Source organism: Phocoena sinus, chromosome 1 (assembly GCF_008692025.1).
Source record: "Phocoena sinus isolate mPhoSin1 chromosome 1, mPhoSin1.pri, whole genome shotgun sequence".
Taxonomy (NCBI): domain Eukaryota; kingdom Metazoa; phylum Chordata; class Mammalia; order Artiodactyla; family Phocoenidae; genus Phocoena; species Phocoena sinus.
Window position 1 is genome coordinate 135,815,626 of NC_045763.1, and position 17,925 is coordinate 135,833,550.

The 17,925-nt window shown below is 36.1% G+C and overlaps 1 protein-coding gene across 1 annotated transcript in view; it reads left to right on the forward strand.

Moving 5' to 3' along the window:
* TDRD5 (tudor domain containing 5) overlaps positions 1-17,925 on the forward strand; it is a 97,659-nt gene that overhangs the window by 31,575 nt on the left and 48,159 nt on the right. The window contains exons 5-6 of the mRNA XM_032642105.1: positions 2,933-3,016; positions 6,037-6,093. Coding sequence (XP_032497996.1) covers positions 2,933-3,016; positions 6,037-6,093 — 141 coding nt within the window. The remainder of the gene's footprint in view (positions 1-2,932; positions 3,017-6,036; positions 6,094-17,925) is intronic.

Consider the following 17,925-nt stretch of genomic DNA (forward strand, 5'->3'; position numbering starts at 1 on the left):
CATTTTTCAGATGAAGAAACTGAAACCTAAAAGGTCACGCAGTTTGTAAGTAATGACAGGCCAAGTGGCAATATGAAGAAATGTTAAAAAATAGAAAGTTTAGAAGGAATAAATTAATAGTGATTATGTCTATGTGATAGGATTTTAGGTAATTTGCATTTTTCTTTATATCTTTGTGTTTTTTCTAATGTATATTTTTTACATTTACTTATCAGCTCTAAATATAACTCCATGATCTTTCATTCTACTTTTTTTTTTTTTTTTTTTTTAATTTTTATTTATTTATTTATTTTTGGCTGTGTTTGGTCCTCGTTGCATGCGGGCTTTCTCTAGTTGTGGTGAGCGGGGGCTACTCTTCCTTGTGGTGTGCAGGCTTCTCATTGAGGTGGCTTCTCCTGCTGCAGAGCGTGAACTCCAGGCATACAGGCTCAGCAGCCGTGGCACACGGGCCCAGTCGCTCCGCGGCACGTGGGAATCCTCCCGGACCAGGGCCCGAACCCGCGTCCCCTGCACTGGCAGGCGGACCCTCAACCACTGCACCACCAGGGAAGTCCCTCATTCTACTTTTTATAATTTTAAAAATATCCTGAATTTTATTATTTGCTTTCCTGTTAAATTTTATTCACCTGTTTGTTTTTTTAACATCTTTATTGGAGTATACTTGCTTTACAATGGTGTGTTAGTTTCTGCTTTATAACAAAGTGAATCAGCTATATATATACATATATCCCCATATCTCCTCCCTCTTGTGTCTCCCTCCCACCCTTTCATTCTACTTTAGGTTTCCACTCTGTGGCTCTTTACTGGACCTTGGTGTCTGGATATGTTCCATGATACTCTCTACTCCTAACCTCCTGTGCTTCCAGCTTATTTTTTCAGTTATTCCCATGCATCATCTTTTTACCATATTGGGGCCTCTCTATGCCATTGGCTTCTCTCTACTAAAATCCTCTGACCCCTGCTATCTTAACTCAGGCCTCACCTATTTTTACTGCCTACCTGTTGAGTTTAGATAATCATCCATTTTTTCCCTCAACTTTATTTTTCCACTTTCTCAGCTGTCTGAGCTCCCTTTCCTTTCCTGCTGTTCTCAGGAGTGGGCCTTGCTTCTGAACTCACAGAGAGAATACTGAAGCTATCAGATAGTAACTCTCTCCACATGCTGACCTCACATTTACAGAGCCTTTCTGTATCCCTACTGGTCCTTCTTCATTTCTACTACAACAGCAGAGCTTTCCTTCTTGTCTCCTTAAGGCAAGACATTCCAGCGGTGCCCTGGCTCACTCGCATTCCTGGCTCCCAGGGACCTTCCACCATCCCATACCATCTCTAACCTGCATTAAATAATGTGTTTAATAAACATTGAATAATTTTATAAACAGAAGAAAATTAGTAACAAAAATCTTTACTGGGTAAAAGTATGGGATTTGGGGGCTTCCCTGGTGGCACCATGGTTAAGAATCCACTTGCCAGTGCAGGGGACATGGGTTCAAGTCCTGGTCCGGGAAGATCCCACATGCCGCGGGGCAGCTAAGCCCGTGCACCACAACTACTGAGCCTGTGCTCTAGAGCCTGCAAGCCACAACTGCTGAAGCCCACCTGCCTAGAGCCTGTGCTCTGCAACAAGAGAAGCCACCACATAAGCCCGTGCGCTGCAATGAAGAGTAGCCCCCACTCGCCACAGGTAGAGAGAGCCCGCGTGCAGCAGTGAAGACCCAATGCAGTCAAAAATAAATAAATAAAAGCATAAAAAAAAAAAGAGTATGGGATTTTGTAATTGAAGACTCAATCTAATTGTTATAGAGAATGTTAATTATCCTGGAAATTTTGTGTTTAGTTTTATAAACAGTCCAACTACATAAAAAAGGACGAGGGAATTCCCTGGTGGTCCAGTGGTTAGGACTCCCCTCTTTCACTACTGAGGGCCCAGAATCGATCCCTGGTCAGGGAACTAAGATCTCACAAGCTGCGTGGCCAAAAAAAAAAAAAAAACAACCCAAACAAACAAAAAACCCTCAAACCTTTCTACATTAAAAAGTCTATATGTTAAAAAAAAGAGAGGGGCTTCCCTGGTGGCGCAGTGGTTGAGAGTCCGCCTGCCGATGCAGGGGACACGGGTTCGTGCCCTGGTCCGGGAAGATCCCACATGCCGTGCAGCGGGTAGGCCCGTGAGCCATGGCCGCTGAGCCTGTGCGTCCGGAGCCTGTGCTCCGCAACGGGAGAGGCCACAACGGTGAGAGGCCCGCGTACCACAAAAAAAAAAAAAAAAAAAAAAAAAAGAGAGAATGACATAATGCCATCTGCAGCAACATGGATGGACCTAGAGATTGTCTTACTGAGTGAAGTAAGTCAGACAGAAAAGGACAAATATCATATGATATTGCTTACATGTGGAATCTAAAAAAATGGTACAAATGAACTTATTTACAAAACAGAAGTAGAGTTACAGATGTAGAAAACAATCTTATGGTTACCAGGGGAGAAGTGGGGAAGGGATAATTGGGAGATTGGGATTGACATATACATACTACTCTATATAAAACGGATAACAAATAAGGGCCTACTGTATAGCACAGGGAACGCTACTCAGTGCTCTGTAATGGCCTATATGGGCAAAGACTCTAAAAAAGAATAGATAGATGTATATGTATAACTGACTCACTTTGCTGTACAGCAGAAAGTAACACAACATTGTAAGTCAACTATAGCCCAATAAAAAATTTAAAAACTATATTAAAAAAAAGAGTCCATCAACTCTAAATGTATTTTATAGGGTATGAAATGTTGCAGTGCCTCTTAGGAACACTATTCTTCCATTTGATTGACGTACGTTTCCTTTGATAGATGTTTCCTTTAATACTGTTCAGATTTATCTTTGCCTATTTTTTTTTTTTGACTGTAACTTGAAAATTTTTTCCCCTTTTTTTCATAGTTGGAGAATACCTTCAAATCAGTTATTGCACAAACTGGACCTGGAGGGACTCTCAATCCAGAGCTAAAACATAAGATAAAACTTGTAAGTGTTTGCTGTTTCTGGGAAATGGATGAGAATAATTGATTATACATTTGGGTATCATTTGTGGTTAATTTTAATTTGCCTACAAATATTTTAGTTTTATATTTATTCCTGATCTCTTCAAATATATTACAAATGGAGTGGCTAATCTTTTAAGATTAGAAAAAATAAATTTCATACTCCTAAACATTTTTAATGTTCTCAAAATTATTTAGAAAATGTAAGTTCCTCCAAAAATTCTCTTTTCTTCCCCTCACCCCAATAAATCATTGTTAAAAGTTAAAGATCTTTCCAATACCAGTTTTATATGTATGTATGTCAAGTATTATTCTAAACAGTGCATGGTATCCCATTGTGTTGGTATACCGTATTTCATTTATGAGATCCGTTATTAACATTTGGGTTATTTCTAGCCTTGGCTATTAAAAAATGCCGCAGTTAATGTCCTTGAACATTTATCTAGAAGTAGAGTTGCCAAAGGTATTGAATATTTTTGTTTTGATAAATATTACTAAATTCCCCTCTAAAAGGTTTGAGCAAATTTACACTCCCACTGACAGTAAAATGTCACTATCCAATCATGTTGTTTTAACTTATACCTCTTGATTTTTACACTGAGCATCTTTTCATGTGCTTAATAGCCATTTACATTTCTTATGTGAATTGCATGTTCATGTCCTTGGCCTAATTTATTGTTTCTCCTCATTAATTTGTGAAAGCTCTTTGGCTGTTTTGTGTTGGGCCAAAGGGTATGTATGCTTAAAATTTTGGTGGGAGCTGTTAATTCTGATTTGAATGGTCAAGAGTATCGTTACAACTCTTACTGCCTTATTTTATTGTTTCAGCTGTTGTGGTTTTACTGGGAGAAATGCAAAAACCTTGGTGCATTCAGGCCCTGTTTTTTTGTTTGGACATTTGACTAAAGTGTCCAACAATTATTTACTTATTAACAATTATTTATTTATTTAAGGATGTTCAATATTGACTTTTTTTACGGTAACAAAAAACTAGACAAAAATTAAGCATTCATTGAAAAAAGAATTGCTTACATTATCCACCCAAACTAGGGAGTATCATAAGAAGGTTTAGGTGTATCTCAATTAATTTACATGGAAGTATCTTCTTGGTATATTGTTGGACTTTAAAAACAGGTTTTATAGAATAGCACGTTTAGTATTGTCCTTTCACGTAAAAAATGTAATGTGAGTATGTATGTGCATAAAAAGGTTTCTGAAAGGATGTTTTCTGAAATGCAGCAACAACTGTCTCTGGGTCATAGGATTTTGGAATAAGTTTTACTTTATATTTTTCTGAAGTTTGAATTAGAATTTTTAACAAGATATAATATCTGGAAAGGTCTAGGAAAACACAAAGCTCTTTATACCTTATTGGGATAGAACAAGTTCACTTCTAGGAATTTATCCTAAAAATATTTGCACAAGTATGCAAAATACAAGTATGAAGATAATTGTTGCATTATTTGTGATGATGAGAAATAGGAAATAGCCATAAATAATTAAATAAACAAATTTTATTATATTGACTATTTGAAGAAACTGTAGCTAATGATACTGAAAGCCCAGCCTCTGTACTCCTGTGTCAAATTGAATCTCGGAGACAGAGTTTTGGGTGAAGTAGAAAAGAATAGCTTTATTGCTTTGCCAGGCAAAGGGGGACACAGCAGGCTCGTGCCTTGAAAACTATGTGTCCCAACCCAGGGGAGTTTGGTGAGGAGTTTTATGGCAACAGTTCAAGGGTGGGGTTGCTGATAAGATTAGGGTGTGTGCAGGGGCTGCATTCCTTTAATCTCCTCTCAGGTAATCTTGATGAGTTTTTCTGGTTCCTTTAGTCTGGCCTCAGGTGGTCTTCTCTGGTATGAAGAATGCTGACATCTTTCATTTGTTATGTTTTAATTCTATGAAGAGCTTAAAGACATTGTTATGTATATCCTTAGAGGCAGAACCAGGACCCTGTTCCAAGGCTGCACTGTTTTTTCTTGGCTGTTTCTCCCTTGACTCTGCATCCCTTCCCTTCCCGGATTAGCAGCTGTTCATATCTGCCCTTTGGAACTCAGTAAGGTCATGGAGGCTGGAGTCTGTTCCCTACAAGCAACGGGGGACATGGAAAGGCTTCTGTGCCCAGGAGCCCAACAGGGTCCTGCTCAGTTTCACTAGGAAACATGTTGATCTATATTTACCGATATGGAAAGAAGTCTGTGATATGATACTAAAAAGCTGGAGAAGTAATGACCTTATTTTCATATTCAGTAAAGGTATTTTTATGTGCATATGGACAACAATGGCTACTATCTTTGCTTAACTATGTTTTCCAACATTTTCTATAGTGTGCATTGCATTTCTTTTCTGCCATTTAGAATGCTTGAAATTATGCCATAGAATATTTATTTTATGTGAGCTAAAGCTAATTATGTTAGCTGAGCTAAAGAACTATGTCTAGGAGTTTCTGGGGAGTTGTGGCATTTCAGTATTATGCGAGAATGATTTCTCAACTCTGGAAATGTTGGAATTCACTGCCTTTTTTGGTTGTTATAACTTTTTTTAAAACTAGAAACTGGGACTTCCCTGGTGGTCCAGTGGTTAAGACTTTGCGCTCCCAGTGCAGGGGGCTTAAGTTCAGTCCCTGGTCAGAGAACTAGATCCTGCATGCCACAACTAAAAGCCCACATGCCACAACTAAAAGATCCCACATGCCACGTCTAAAGATCCCTCATGACTCAACTAAAAAGATCCTGCATGCCACAACTAAAGATCCCTTACGCCGCATTTAAGATCCCGCATGCCACAACTAAGACCCGGTGCAGCCAAATAAATAAATATTAAAAAAAAAAACACCTGGAAACTGATTTTTAAAACAATACTGTGACTTAAATTCATTCACTCAATAATAATGTTATTTTTGCCTTGTTACTTTTTAAATTTATACTTTCTTATTTTGATATTTTGTCACCCAGCATTCCAGTGGTGTTTATTTATATTGTATTTCAATTTTCTATTTATTAGGTTGTATCCAAGTTTCCAGAGGGTTTACTTATTTCTAAACTGCTTGGAGAGTTTGAGGTGAGTGTTTTCTTTTTCACCAGCCATGTTTTTTTATGGCTCGCTTATGATTGATAGAAATTTTGTTGCTATTCCTTGGATCCTCCAAGTCTATGCTCTAGAACTTAAACATCTTGCTTTGCATTTTGGTGGCCTCTTCTTTACTAAAAGAGTTAAGAATCTGATTCTTAATAAGTACTTCATTATGCATAGGAAGAATATTTTTACCACTATTATTATATTATTAGAATAAAAGTTATTTTTCATGTCTGTTAATACTAAGTGTCAGTGGGGATATGGAGAAACAGAATAACTCATACACTGCTTGTGGGACAAAACCCCTTTGGAGAGCATTTTGGCAAGATCACTTTACTTGAGGATGTGCACCCCTGATGGTTCAGGAGTTCTATTAATACTTCTACAGATACACTTTAGAGAAACTCTTAAACATGTGCACATGAAGACATACATATGACATGCACATTGCAGCATAGTAAAAAACTGGAAACAAATTAAATGGCTATCAGTAGGAGAATGGATAAATAAATTGAGATCGACACTTATACAATGGAGTAATATGTAGCAGATAAAATAAATGAACTAGGTTTCATCCATGCAACATGAATCATTTTTGGAACAATTATGTTTTAGTGAAAAAAAATCACATTGCAGAATGATAATTCAGATACTGCCATCTACCCAATTTTTAAAAATGGTTAGGCGTGCCAGTCTCTATTTGGAATGCCTTTCTTATAGCAGTTCATTTGTTTTCACAGCAGAGTGAGGCACAGAAAAGTAACTTGCCTAAGGGTCAGGTAGCCAATAATGGGTGGAGCCAGGATTTGAAACCCTGGCAGTCTGGCTTCATTATCCTAACTCTTAACTACTATGTCATGGACACTATCACATATTTGTACATATGAACACAGATGTTGTGAGATACTGCATAGCGTAATGGTTAAGATACATCACCTCTATGTGCTATTTCATAGATGATATGTGAAGTCAGAATAGTATTACCTACTTTATAGAGTTTTGTCAATTTAAATGGCTTAAAATAAAGTAATTAGAACAGTGCCTGCCACATAGTAATTGTTCGATAACTGTTAAAACTCATAGTAGAATAAAAAAAGAAAACTTAGAAAAGATGCATATCATCCCTCAGTGATGGAGAAAACTTAATTTCACATTGTGAATTTAAAGAAATGAATCTTTTAGAGCCAAAAAGTTTATTTCAAATAGGCCCATGAGAGAAAGCTAAAACAAAGAGTCTTGATGTTTTTTGGATTAACAAGTCAAGTCACTTGTTAATTACAGAATAAAGTGTAGGGACTTCCCTGGTGGCTCAGTGGTTAAGAATCTGCCTGCCAATTCAGGGGACATGGCTTTGAGCCCCGGGCCGGGAAGATCCCACGCGCCACAGCTACTGAGCCTGTGCTCTAGAGCTCACGAGCCACAACTCCTGAGCCTGTGTGCCACAACTACTGAAGCCTCTGCGCCTAGAGCCCATGCAGTGCAACAAGAGAAGCTACCACAATGAGAAGGCCGCATACCGCAATGAAGAGTAGCCCCCACTCACCACAACTAGAGAAAGCCCACACGTAGCAATGAAGACCCAACACAGCCAAAAATAAATAAATAAATAAATAAAAAGAATAAAGTGTAAAATAGAGTAATAAATTAATAGAATATGACTTAACTGTCACAAAATTTATGGGTAAAAATAAACTTCCTATGCTACATTCACAACTCAAAGTGAATAATTTTCTACAACTAACATTTTAGCAAAAGTAGCTTCCTGTAATAAAAGTTCATGGAGTTAAGATTAAAAGTCAACAATCTTGGAGAAATTAAAATAAACCTTTTTTTTAAAATAGGATTTGTTTTTATATTGGAGTATAGTTGATTAACAATGTTGTGTTAGTTTCCAGTGTACAGCAATGTGATTCAGTTATACATATACATGTATCTATTCTTTTTCAAATTCTTTTCCCATTTAGGTTTTTACAGAATATTGAGCAGAGTTCCCTGTGCTATACAGTAGGTCCTTGTTGGATATCTGTTTTAAGTGTAGCAGTGTGTACGTGTCAATCCCAAACTCCCAATCTGTCCTTGCCCCACCCCGCCTTCCCCCTTGCTAACCATAAGTTCATTCTCTAAGTCTGTGAATCTGTAAAACAAAGCTTTTAATGTCACAGGGAAGCTCTTTGCCCTTCTTAGTAAAAAGACTTCGGCAGAAATTCAACATTATTATTAGAAATATATAATAAGTATAGATTTAATTTAACCTTAATTCTAACTTGTAGTAACACTTACTAACCCTTTATTTATCCAACATGTTATAAAAGCTACCTGTGTGATTTGTCCTCTTGAAATACCTGGGCACCCGCCTGCCATTCTTTCAAGGTCCTTTGTTAAATTGCTAATCGAAGGGAAGATAGTGCAGTGGCAGCATAGTTTGTGGATCTTCCTGAAGTGCCACGTAACAACAGTCAGAGAAACTAGATAGCAAAACAAAAAATCCACAGACAATATTTATAACAAAATTGGGTAATATATCTCCAATGGAGAATTGCTGGAGAGTAAGCAGCAGCAGCCACAAGAGCCTCACAATATCAATGTCTGTGCCAGGAGAAAACAGGGAAGCAAGAGAGCCAATGTCTGATGGACCTAGGGACAAAAGAATTGCAAAATAGCCATCAGGTATTCACTAGAATGTACAGCAAGCCATTTTGAAAACAGCAGCTGAAACTGGATGATAATTTGACTTATCTAATAGCAGAGAATGTTTCATGGTAAGAGTTGAATAGGGCTGGAGCATCATAGCTCCTGTGAATTCTTGAAACTGACCAGCCAGAGCTCCCTTACAGACAGTAATGAAAAATTGAGCAGGATACGGACAGTAGAAAAAGAGAAGTCTTAGATGTAAGTAGTATTAAGGGAAAAGAGCCAGGAAATTTCAAAATTAACCTACTGGTTTTTGTTTGTTTGTTTGTTTTTTTGCGGTACACGGGCCTCTCACTGCTGTGGCCTCTCCCGTTGCGGAGCACAGGCTCCGGACGCGCAGGCTCAGCGGCCATGGCTCACGGGCCCAGCTGCTCTGCAGCATGTGGGATCCTCCCGGACCGGGGCACGACCCATTTCCCCTGCATTGGCAGGCGAACTCCCAACCACTGCGCCACCAGGGAAGCCCCCTACTGTATTTTTAAACAGTATATGAAAACAGTGGAAGGAGGAGCTCTGTGAAGCAGAAAGCAATCCAGAATGATGTCCTGTAAGTCAGGAAAATGAATTTCACAATTTCGTGAATTTCAACAGAAGAGGATCAGGGTCAAATTGCATCATTGTCTTAAGAAAACAAGAGAATAAGGAGCAGAATAATGTATCTGCTGACAATAAAAGCATGTCAGAAAGACATGTCCCTAATAAAGATCAAAACTGAAACCTACTTTTTCAAAAAAATATATTAAGAAAGTGTTACAAAACATGAAAGAACAACATAAATCTGAATTACACGAATTTGGAAATAAGGTGAACAGTACTCAGGGAAGAATTATAAATAAAAGGAAAAATCATTTCAGAAATGAAGATTAAACTTCAAAGATTACAAGAGCAAAAAATATAACAGCTAATGCCCTAAGAAAAACGGTAGGTAAAAATGAGGAGCATTTTGAAAGTCAAAATAAATGAGGGAGGCACTGGGGATCTAGGGGTAAAAGGCTCTGTCACTAAGGTTTTTGAAATCTAGTGAGAAACCCAGGCATGCAAATAAATTAAGGTAATATTATGTCTGAGTAGCCTATTTTGGAACAATCGTGAAGATAATTATTATAAGTTCTGGACAAAATATGCAAAATCACTCTCTGAAGGTACTAGAAATTGTCCAAAAGCAGGCAGAAACTGGAAAGGAGTCAGCACCTGGAGAAGGGAATGGCACCTTTTTGTTTGCCTGGATTTTGGCCTGATGGCAGGCCCCATACATTGTTTGGAATTGGAGATTGGATAGAAATCAGAAGTTTTACCGGCTTCTGATTTGGAGCTACATAAGCAGCTGAAAAATGAGGGGAGAAATCATAGGATGGAGAGAGCTACAGAGAGGGAGCATCAAATTCTGCACATAAATTCTGCTCAAATCTCTGACTGTTGAACTACACATGCCTGGGGCAGACTCAAAGCAGCCTAGTAAGGCTAAAAGAACTGAATCTATTTCAGCTGTTGCCCACCACAGGGAGTCAGAATTTAAGATTAGTCAAGTTGACTCCCAGCTAAAACTAAGCAAAAAGCAGTACTCTTAGAAGGCCTGTAAAAGATTCCACGGTCTCTACAGCTTACCTATTATGATGTCCAGGATACAAACCAAAATTACTGGATAGATTAAGAAACAAGAACCCACGTTTTTGTTGTGACCCTTGGTGAAGAGAAAATGTGACCCTTGGTGAAGAGAAAAATAATGGAAACTGATCCTGAGATGATGCAGATGTTGAAGTTAGCAAAAAGGTTTTAAAGAATTCTTAAAACCACATTAAAAAGAGTGTAAAGCAATATATGTTCACACTAAATGAACAAATAAGAAACCTCAGTGGAGAAAAAGAAATTATAAAGTCAAATGATTTTCTAGAGTTGAAAATAAAATATCTGAAGTAAATTCACTGCAGTGTCTTAAGAACAAATTGGAAATGGCAGAAGAAAGCATCGGTGAACCCCAGAACAGATTGGTAGAAATGATCCAATCTGAAGAACAGAGAGAGAAAATAAATGAAAAAAAATTTTTTTAAAAGCAGAATCTGGGAGTTCCCTGGTGGTATAGTGGTTAGGATTCAGTGCTTTCACTGCCGTGGCCCAGGTTCAGTCCCTGGTTGGGGAACTGAGAGGTACTGTGAGCCGTGTGGTGTGGCCAAAAAAAAAAAAACAAAAAAACAGAGTCTGAGAGACCTGTGGGACAATACCAAGTGGCCTGATATCTGTGTAATTGTGATGAGAGAAAGATGGTAAGGAGAAAAAATGAAAAGAGAAAAAATTCTTGAGAAAATAAAGGTTGAAAATTTTGTAAATTTTATGAAAGCGTTTACAGATTTAAGAAGCCCAGAAAAGCCCACAAAATGAATACAAAGAAAATCTTACACAGGCACATTGTAGTCAAACTGCAGAAAACTCAAAGTAATTAGAAAATCATGCAACTAAAGAAAAATGACACATTGCCATAGAGGGGAACAATGTTAAATATGACGGCTGACCTCTCATTAGGAACAGTAAAGGCTAGAAGACAGTGAAATGACATCTTTAAAGTTTTCAAAAAAACCCCACTCTGCCCAATTTTTTATTTCCAGTAGTATAGTGTCTTGGTAGTATCTTTCAAGAACTTTGAAGAATGAAGGTAAAGTAGAGGTATTTTCAGATAATCAAAAATGGGTAATTAATTGTAAGCAGCCCTGCATTATAGGAAATTCTAAAGGATATTCTTCAGGCTGAAGGAAATGATGCCAGATTGTATTTGAATCTATAGGAAGGATTGAAGAGCACAGGAAATGGTAAATGTGTGGGTATATATCAAAGACTTTTTAAAAAATCAATTAAGTATATGACTGTTTAAAACAAAAATTATAACACTGTATAATTGGGTTTGTAACATGTAGATGTAATATTTGTGAAAACCATAGCATAATGAGTGGAGGGGCAGTACATGGAACTGTAGTTTGCAAGGTTCTTGTGTTTTCATGTGAGTAGTACAGTAAGACTGAAAAGTTAAGGATGTATAGAACAATAAATAATGCAGAGTTAGCTATAAAGCCAATAGATAAATTAAAATGGAATTGTATAAAAATACTCAGTAAAAGAAAAATAGTAAACTCAAAGGAAGATGGGGTTTACTGTTCAGCTGTTTTGCTTGAAGGACAACAAAGGAACAGAGTTTGAGAGAAACAAAATACAAATGGGATTAGCAGAAATTAAATAGCAAAAATGTTAGCTGTATAGGAGAAAATACTTTTAAACAATGTGAACAACAAGAGCTCAGTTTCCAAAATATACAAACAGCTCATTATAAAAAAAACAAACAACCCAATCAAAAAATGGGCAGAAAACCTAAATAGACATTTCTCCAAAGAAGACATACAGAGGGCCAACAGACACATGAAAAGATGCTCAACATTGCTAATTGTTAGAGAAATGTAAATGCAATAAGGGATCACCTCACACCAGTCAGAATGGCAATCATCAAAAAGTCTACAAATAATAAATGCTGGAGAGGGTGTGGAGGAAAGGTAACACTCCTGCACTGTTGGTGGGAATGTAAATTGGTGCAGCCACTATTGAGAAACAGTATGGAGGTTCCTTAAAAAACGAAAAATGGAGCTACCATATGACCCAGCAATCCCACTCCTGGGCATATATCTGGAGAAAATCATAATTCAAAAAGATAGATGCACCCCAGTGTTCATTGTAGCACTGTTTACAATAGCCAAGACATGGAAGCAACCTAAGTGTCCATCAACAGATGAATAAAAAAGATGTGGTATGTATATACAATGGAATATTACTCAGCCATAAAAAAGAACGAAATAATGCCATTTGCAGTAACATGGATGGACCTGGAGGTTATCATACCAAGTGAAGTAAGTCAGAGAAAGACAAATATCATATGATGACACTTACATGTGGAATCTAAAGAATGATACAAATGAACTTATTTACAAATCAGAAACACTCACAGACATAGATTATATAGGTTACCAAAGGGGAAAGGGAGGGAGGGATAAATTAGGGGTTTGGGATTAACAGACACACACTAATATATATAAAATAGGTAAACAACAAGGACCTACTGTATAGCACAGGAAACTATATTCAATATCTTGTAATAACCTATAAGGAAAAGAATCTGAAAAATATATATGTGTATAAACAATCATTTTGCTGTACACCTGAAACTAACACAACATTGTAAACCAACTATACTTCAATTTAAAAAATGGTATCTGTAAGTCCAATTATATTAATAATTTCACAAATGTAGTGGAGTATATATTACAATTAATGAAGTTATGAGATGGAATGAAAAAGAAAGATGCAACTAAATGCTGTCCACATGAAATACATTGTTAGTAAAAAGATACAGATTGGTTGAAAGTAAAAGATGAAAAAGATATACATACAGTAAGCATAAAAGAATCGAAGTGACTAAAAAAAACCAGGTAAAGTCAGAATTCTAGGCAAAGTGTATTATCAGAGATAGAGGGACATTTCATAAGGATAAACGGTTAATTAGGAAGACACAACAGTCAAATGTGTATTCACCTAATAATACTTTAAGATAAATGATCTAAAAGTTGACAATTAATTATGAGTTAACTCCACAATTATAGGGGTTTTCTCTTTCTGGCATTTAATAAAATAGTCAAAAAAAATGAATAAGGACATAGAAAATCTGAACCACACTCTCTACCATCATGATCTGTTTGACTTTTATAGAACACTGTACCCAACAACTGCAGAATACACATTCTGTTCAGGTACACATGGAACATTTGCCAAGATGGACCATGTAGTTGACCATGGAATAAGTCTCAACAAATTTCAAAATACTGAAATCTTACAGAGTATGTTCTTTAAGATGGAATTAAATTACAAATCGATACAATGAATTACCTAAGAATTAACCTTCCAGATAATTTGTAAATTAAACTGTCCTCTTCTAAATAACTTATTTTTTAAATTTGAAGTATAGTTGATTTACAATGTTGTGTTAGTGTCTGGGTGTACAGCAAAGTCATTCAGTTATACATATATATGTGTACTTTTTCATACTCTTTTGCATTATGGTTTATTACAGGATATTGAATGTAGCTAAATAACTTATTAAAGACAGAATCACAAGGGAAATTTGAAAATATTTCCAATTGAAAATGAAAATATAACATGTCAAAAATTGTGAGATGCAGCTAAAACAGTGCTCAAAGAGAAACTTATAGCTCTAAAATGCCTAAATTAGAAGAAAAGAAAGGTATAAAATCATCATTGACCTGAAGGTCTACCTTAAGAAGTCTAGAAAAGGGAGGAGCGAAGTAAAGTCAAAATAGTAGGAGAAAAGAAATAAGAAAATCAAGAATAGACATTAATAAAATAGCAACAATTAACAAAGCCAAATATTGATTCTTTGTAAGATCACCAAAATTGATAAACCGTTAACTAGTTAAATTAGAAAAAAAGAGAGGACACAAACACCAATATCAGGAAAGAGATTATATCATTATAAATTCTACAGATACTGAAAGGACAATAAGGAAATATTATGAACAACTGTGCCTATCATTTGACAACTTAGATGGAATGGACAAATTCCTCAAAAGACACAAATTACCCAACTGAGGCAAGATGAAATAGAAAATCTGAATATCCCTGTAAGTATCAAGAAATGGATTTTTGTTATTTAAAAAAAACAAAAGAAAAACACCTCTCCACAAAAGAAGGGAGAAGAAGAAAAACCTGCAGGCCCATATGGTTTTATTGGTGAATTCTGTCAAACTTTTAAGGAGGAAATTATATTAATCATACATTGTTTCTTTCATAAAATAGAATGAGTTGGGGAGTATTTTCTATGAATACATTATCCTGCTACCAAAACTTGACATAGACATTACAAAAAAACCCAATTAGATCATGTTTATCATAACATAGGATAAAAAATATTACAAAATAATAGTAAATTGAATCCAGCAATATGTGAACAAGAGGGTATTTTCCCCCAGCAATACAAGGTTGGAGTAACATTTCAAAAGGAATTAACATAATTCACCATGTTAACAGAATAAGGAAGAAAACCATATGATCATTTTAGTGGATGCAGAAAAAGAATTACCAAAATTTAATACCCATTTGTAATCAAAACTCTCAGAAAAATAGGAATAGAATAGAACTTCCTCAACCTGGTAAAGGATAGCTATGAAAAACCTATGCTTGTCATACTTAATAGTAAAACACTGGACACTTTCCCCCTAAAATCAGGGCTACCATGTCCGTTCGCATGGCTTTAATTCAGTGTTTTACTTTAGGTCCTAGACAATGTAATAAAATAAGAAAAAAATAGGCACAAAAACTTGAAGTAGTGAAACTGTCATTATTTGTAGAAAACATGATTGTCTACATAGAATGTACTAAGGAATCCATGAAAAGCTATTAGAACTAATAAGTGAATTTATTAAGGCCAAAGTTAAGAATATAAAAAAGTTGTATATTAATTATATAGATTAATAATAAAAATAATATAATATAGATTAGTATAATATAGATTAATATAAAAATCTGTTATATTTCCATATGGAGGCAGCAAACAATTGGAAAATGAAATTTTTAAAATTCTATTTACAATAGTGTCAAATTACTTGAAAATAAATCTAACAAAGAAACATAAGACATCTGTACTGAAAAATACTAACATTGCTGAGAGAAATTAAAGAAGACTAAATGGAGAGCTGTAACATTCATGGGTAAGAAGCTTAGTATTGTTATTAATCTATAGATTCAGTATTGTCCCCATCATAATTCTTGTAGGCTATTTGTAAATACTGGCAAATCCATAAGTTTGTCATATATGAGAGTACATAAGGAGTTCAGTTCTTATGCACTCAAGTGATTTTTGATGGAGATGCCAAAGGAATTCAGTGGGGACAGGAAAATCTTTTCAACAAATGATGCTGGAACAACTGCTTATGTGGGAAAAAAAATGAATCTCAACCCCAGCCTCACACCATGTACAAAAATTAGAGATATATCATAGACATAAATGGGAAAAATTCAAAATTAAAGCTTCTAGAAGAAAACTTTATTTACAATCTGGGGATATTTAAGAGTTTCTTAGAACATAGAAAGCAATAATCATTTAAAAGAAAATTGATAATGAGACTTTATCAAAATTTTACTATTTAGGAGACTCCATTTAAAAATTAAAAGGCAGACCACAGACTGGGAAGAAATATATACAATCATACATTTGAAAAAGGACTCATATCCAGAATACATAGAGAACCTTCTATATCTCCATTACAGAAAGCCAAACAGCTCCATTAAAAAAAGATTTGAACAGACACTTCACAAATGTAGATGTATGAGTGATTAATAAACACAAATGCTACTAAACTCATACGTTTTTGGTTCAAGTATAAAATGGTACTACTTTGGAAAATGTTCTGACAGTTTGTTATAAAATAAATGTATATTTACTCTTTGATCCAGAATTATACTCTTTGATCCAGAATTATACTCTTTGATCCAAAATTATTTATTCAAGAGAAATCAAAGCCTCTGTTCCCCAAAAGACTTGTATAATAATATTTGTAACAGCTTTATGCTTAATAGCCACAACTGGAGACAACTCTATTATTTATTAGTACGAAAATGAATGAAGAAATTGTGGTATATTCTTTTTTTTTTTTTTTTTTTTTTTGCGGTATGTGGGCCTCTCACTGTTGTGGTCTCTCCCGTTGCGGAGCACAGGCTCCGGACGCACAGGCCCAGTGGCCGTGGCTCACGGGCCCAGCCGCTCCACAGCATGTGGGATCCTCCCAGACCAGGGCACGAACCCGTGTCCCCTGCATCGGCAGGCGGACTCTCAACCACTGCACCACCAGGGAAGCCCTGTGGTATATTCTTACAATGAAATACTATTCAGCATTAAGAATAAATCAACTACTGATAGATGAACCAACATGGATGAATTTGAGAAACGCTTGCTGCTGAACAGAAGAGTATACAGTGTAGGATACCTTCTATTTGAATTGCTAGGATAGCCAAAGCTAATTTATGGTGGAAAAAGAGAGTTGGTTTTCTCTGGGAAAGAAAGAAATTGCTGAGTGATGGAAATGTTTTATATCTTAAATATGAGTTTGCGGCACACAGTATGCATTTATCAAAGCTAACTGAATGATAAACTTAGGTTTTATACATTTCAGTGTATGTAAATTTTATCTTTAAAAGCTAACAGTTATTGAACTCAGTTAATTATGTGCATACTGACATATTTTGGGGTAAAGGGTACTGATGTCTGCAGCTCGTGTTGAAATGCATAAAAAAAGTAAGATGGTTTGGTAGGTAGATGGCTATATAGATGATAAAGGAAATATAGCAGAATACTAATAATTATATAATCTAGGTGGTAGATGTTCACTGTCCAAGTCTTTCACCTTTTCCTGTGTTTAAAAATTTTCATAAGAAAATACTAGGAAAAAATGAACAAGAAAGATTGAAGCGAAAGTAACAGGCATTGAAAACAGGCAGAGAAGAGCCAACATATGAAATAAAACCAATGATGGAACAGAACAAATGTTGAAAACTATAATTTGAGTGAACTTTACTGAAATGGAAGACTTGAAATTATATATTGAGAGAACACACTGCATACCTGAGAATATCAACCCAGAGTGACAAGCACCAAATTATTGGACTTAAAGAAAAAAATAGTACTTTGAACAAATGAACAAGTGACTTATAAAGGAGACAAAATTAGGTTATAGAACATTTTCAGTGGGTTTTTTTTTGCGGTACGCGGGCCTCTCACTGTTGTGGCCTCTCCCGTTGCGGAGCACAGGCTCTGGACGCGCAGGCTCAGCGGCCATGGCTCACGGGACCAGCCGCTCCACGGCATGTGGGATCCTCCTGGACCGGGGCACGAACCCGTGCCCCCCGCACTGGCAGGCGGACTCTCAACCACTGCGCCACCAGGGAAGCCCCCTTCAGTGTTCTTCTAAACATTCTCATGTTTAGAAGAAAAGGGATTTAAAAAATAACATATTTTAAACACTGAAGGAAAAAAAAAGTGAGCCAAGGATTTTATGGCTAGCAAAATTGACTTTCACCTATACA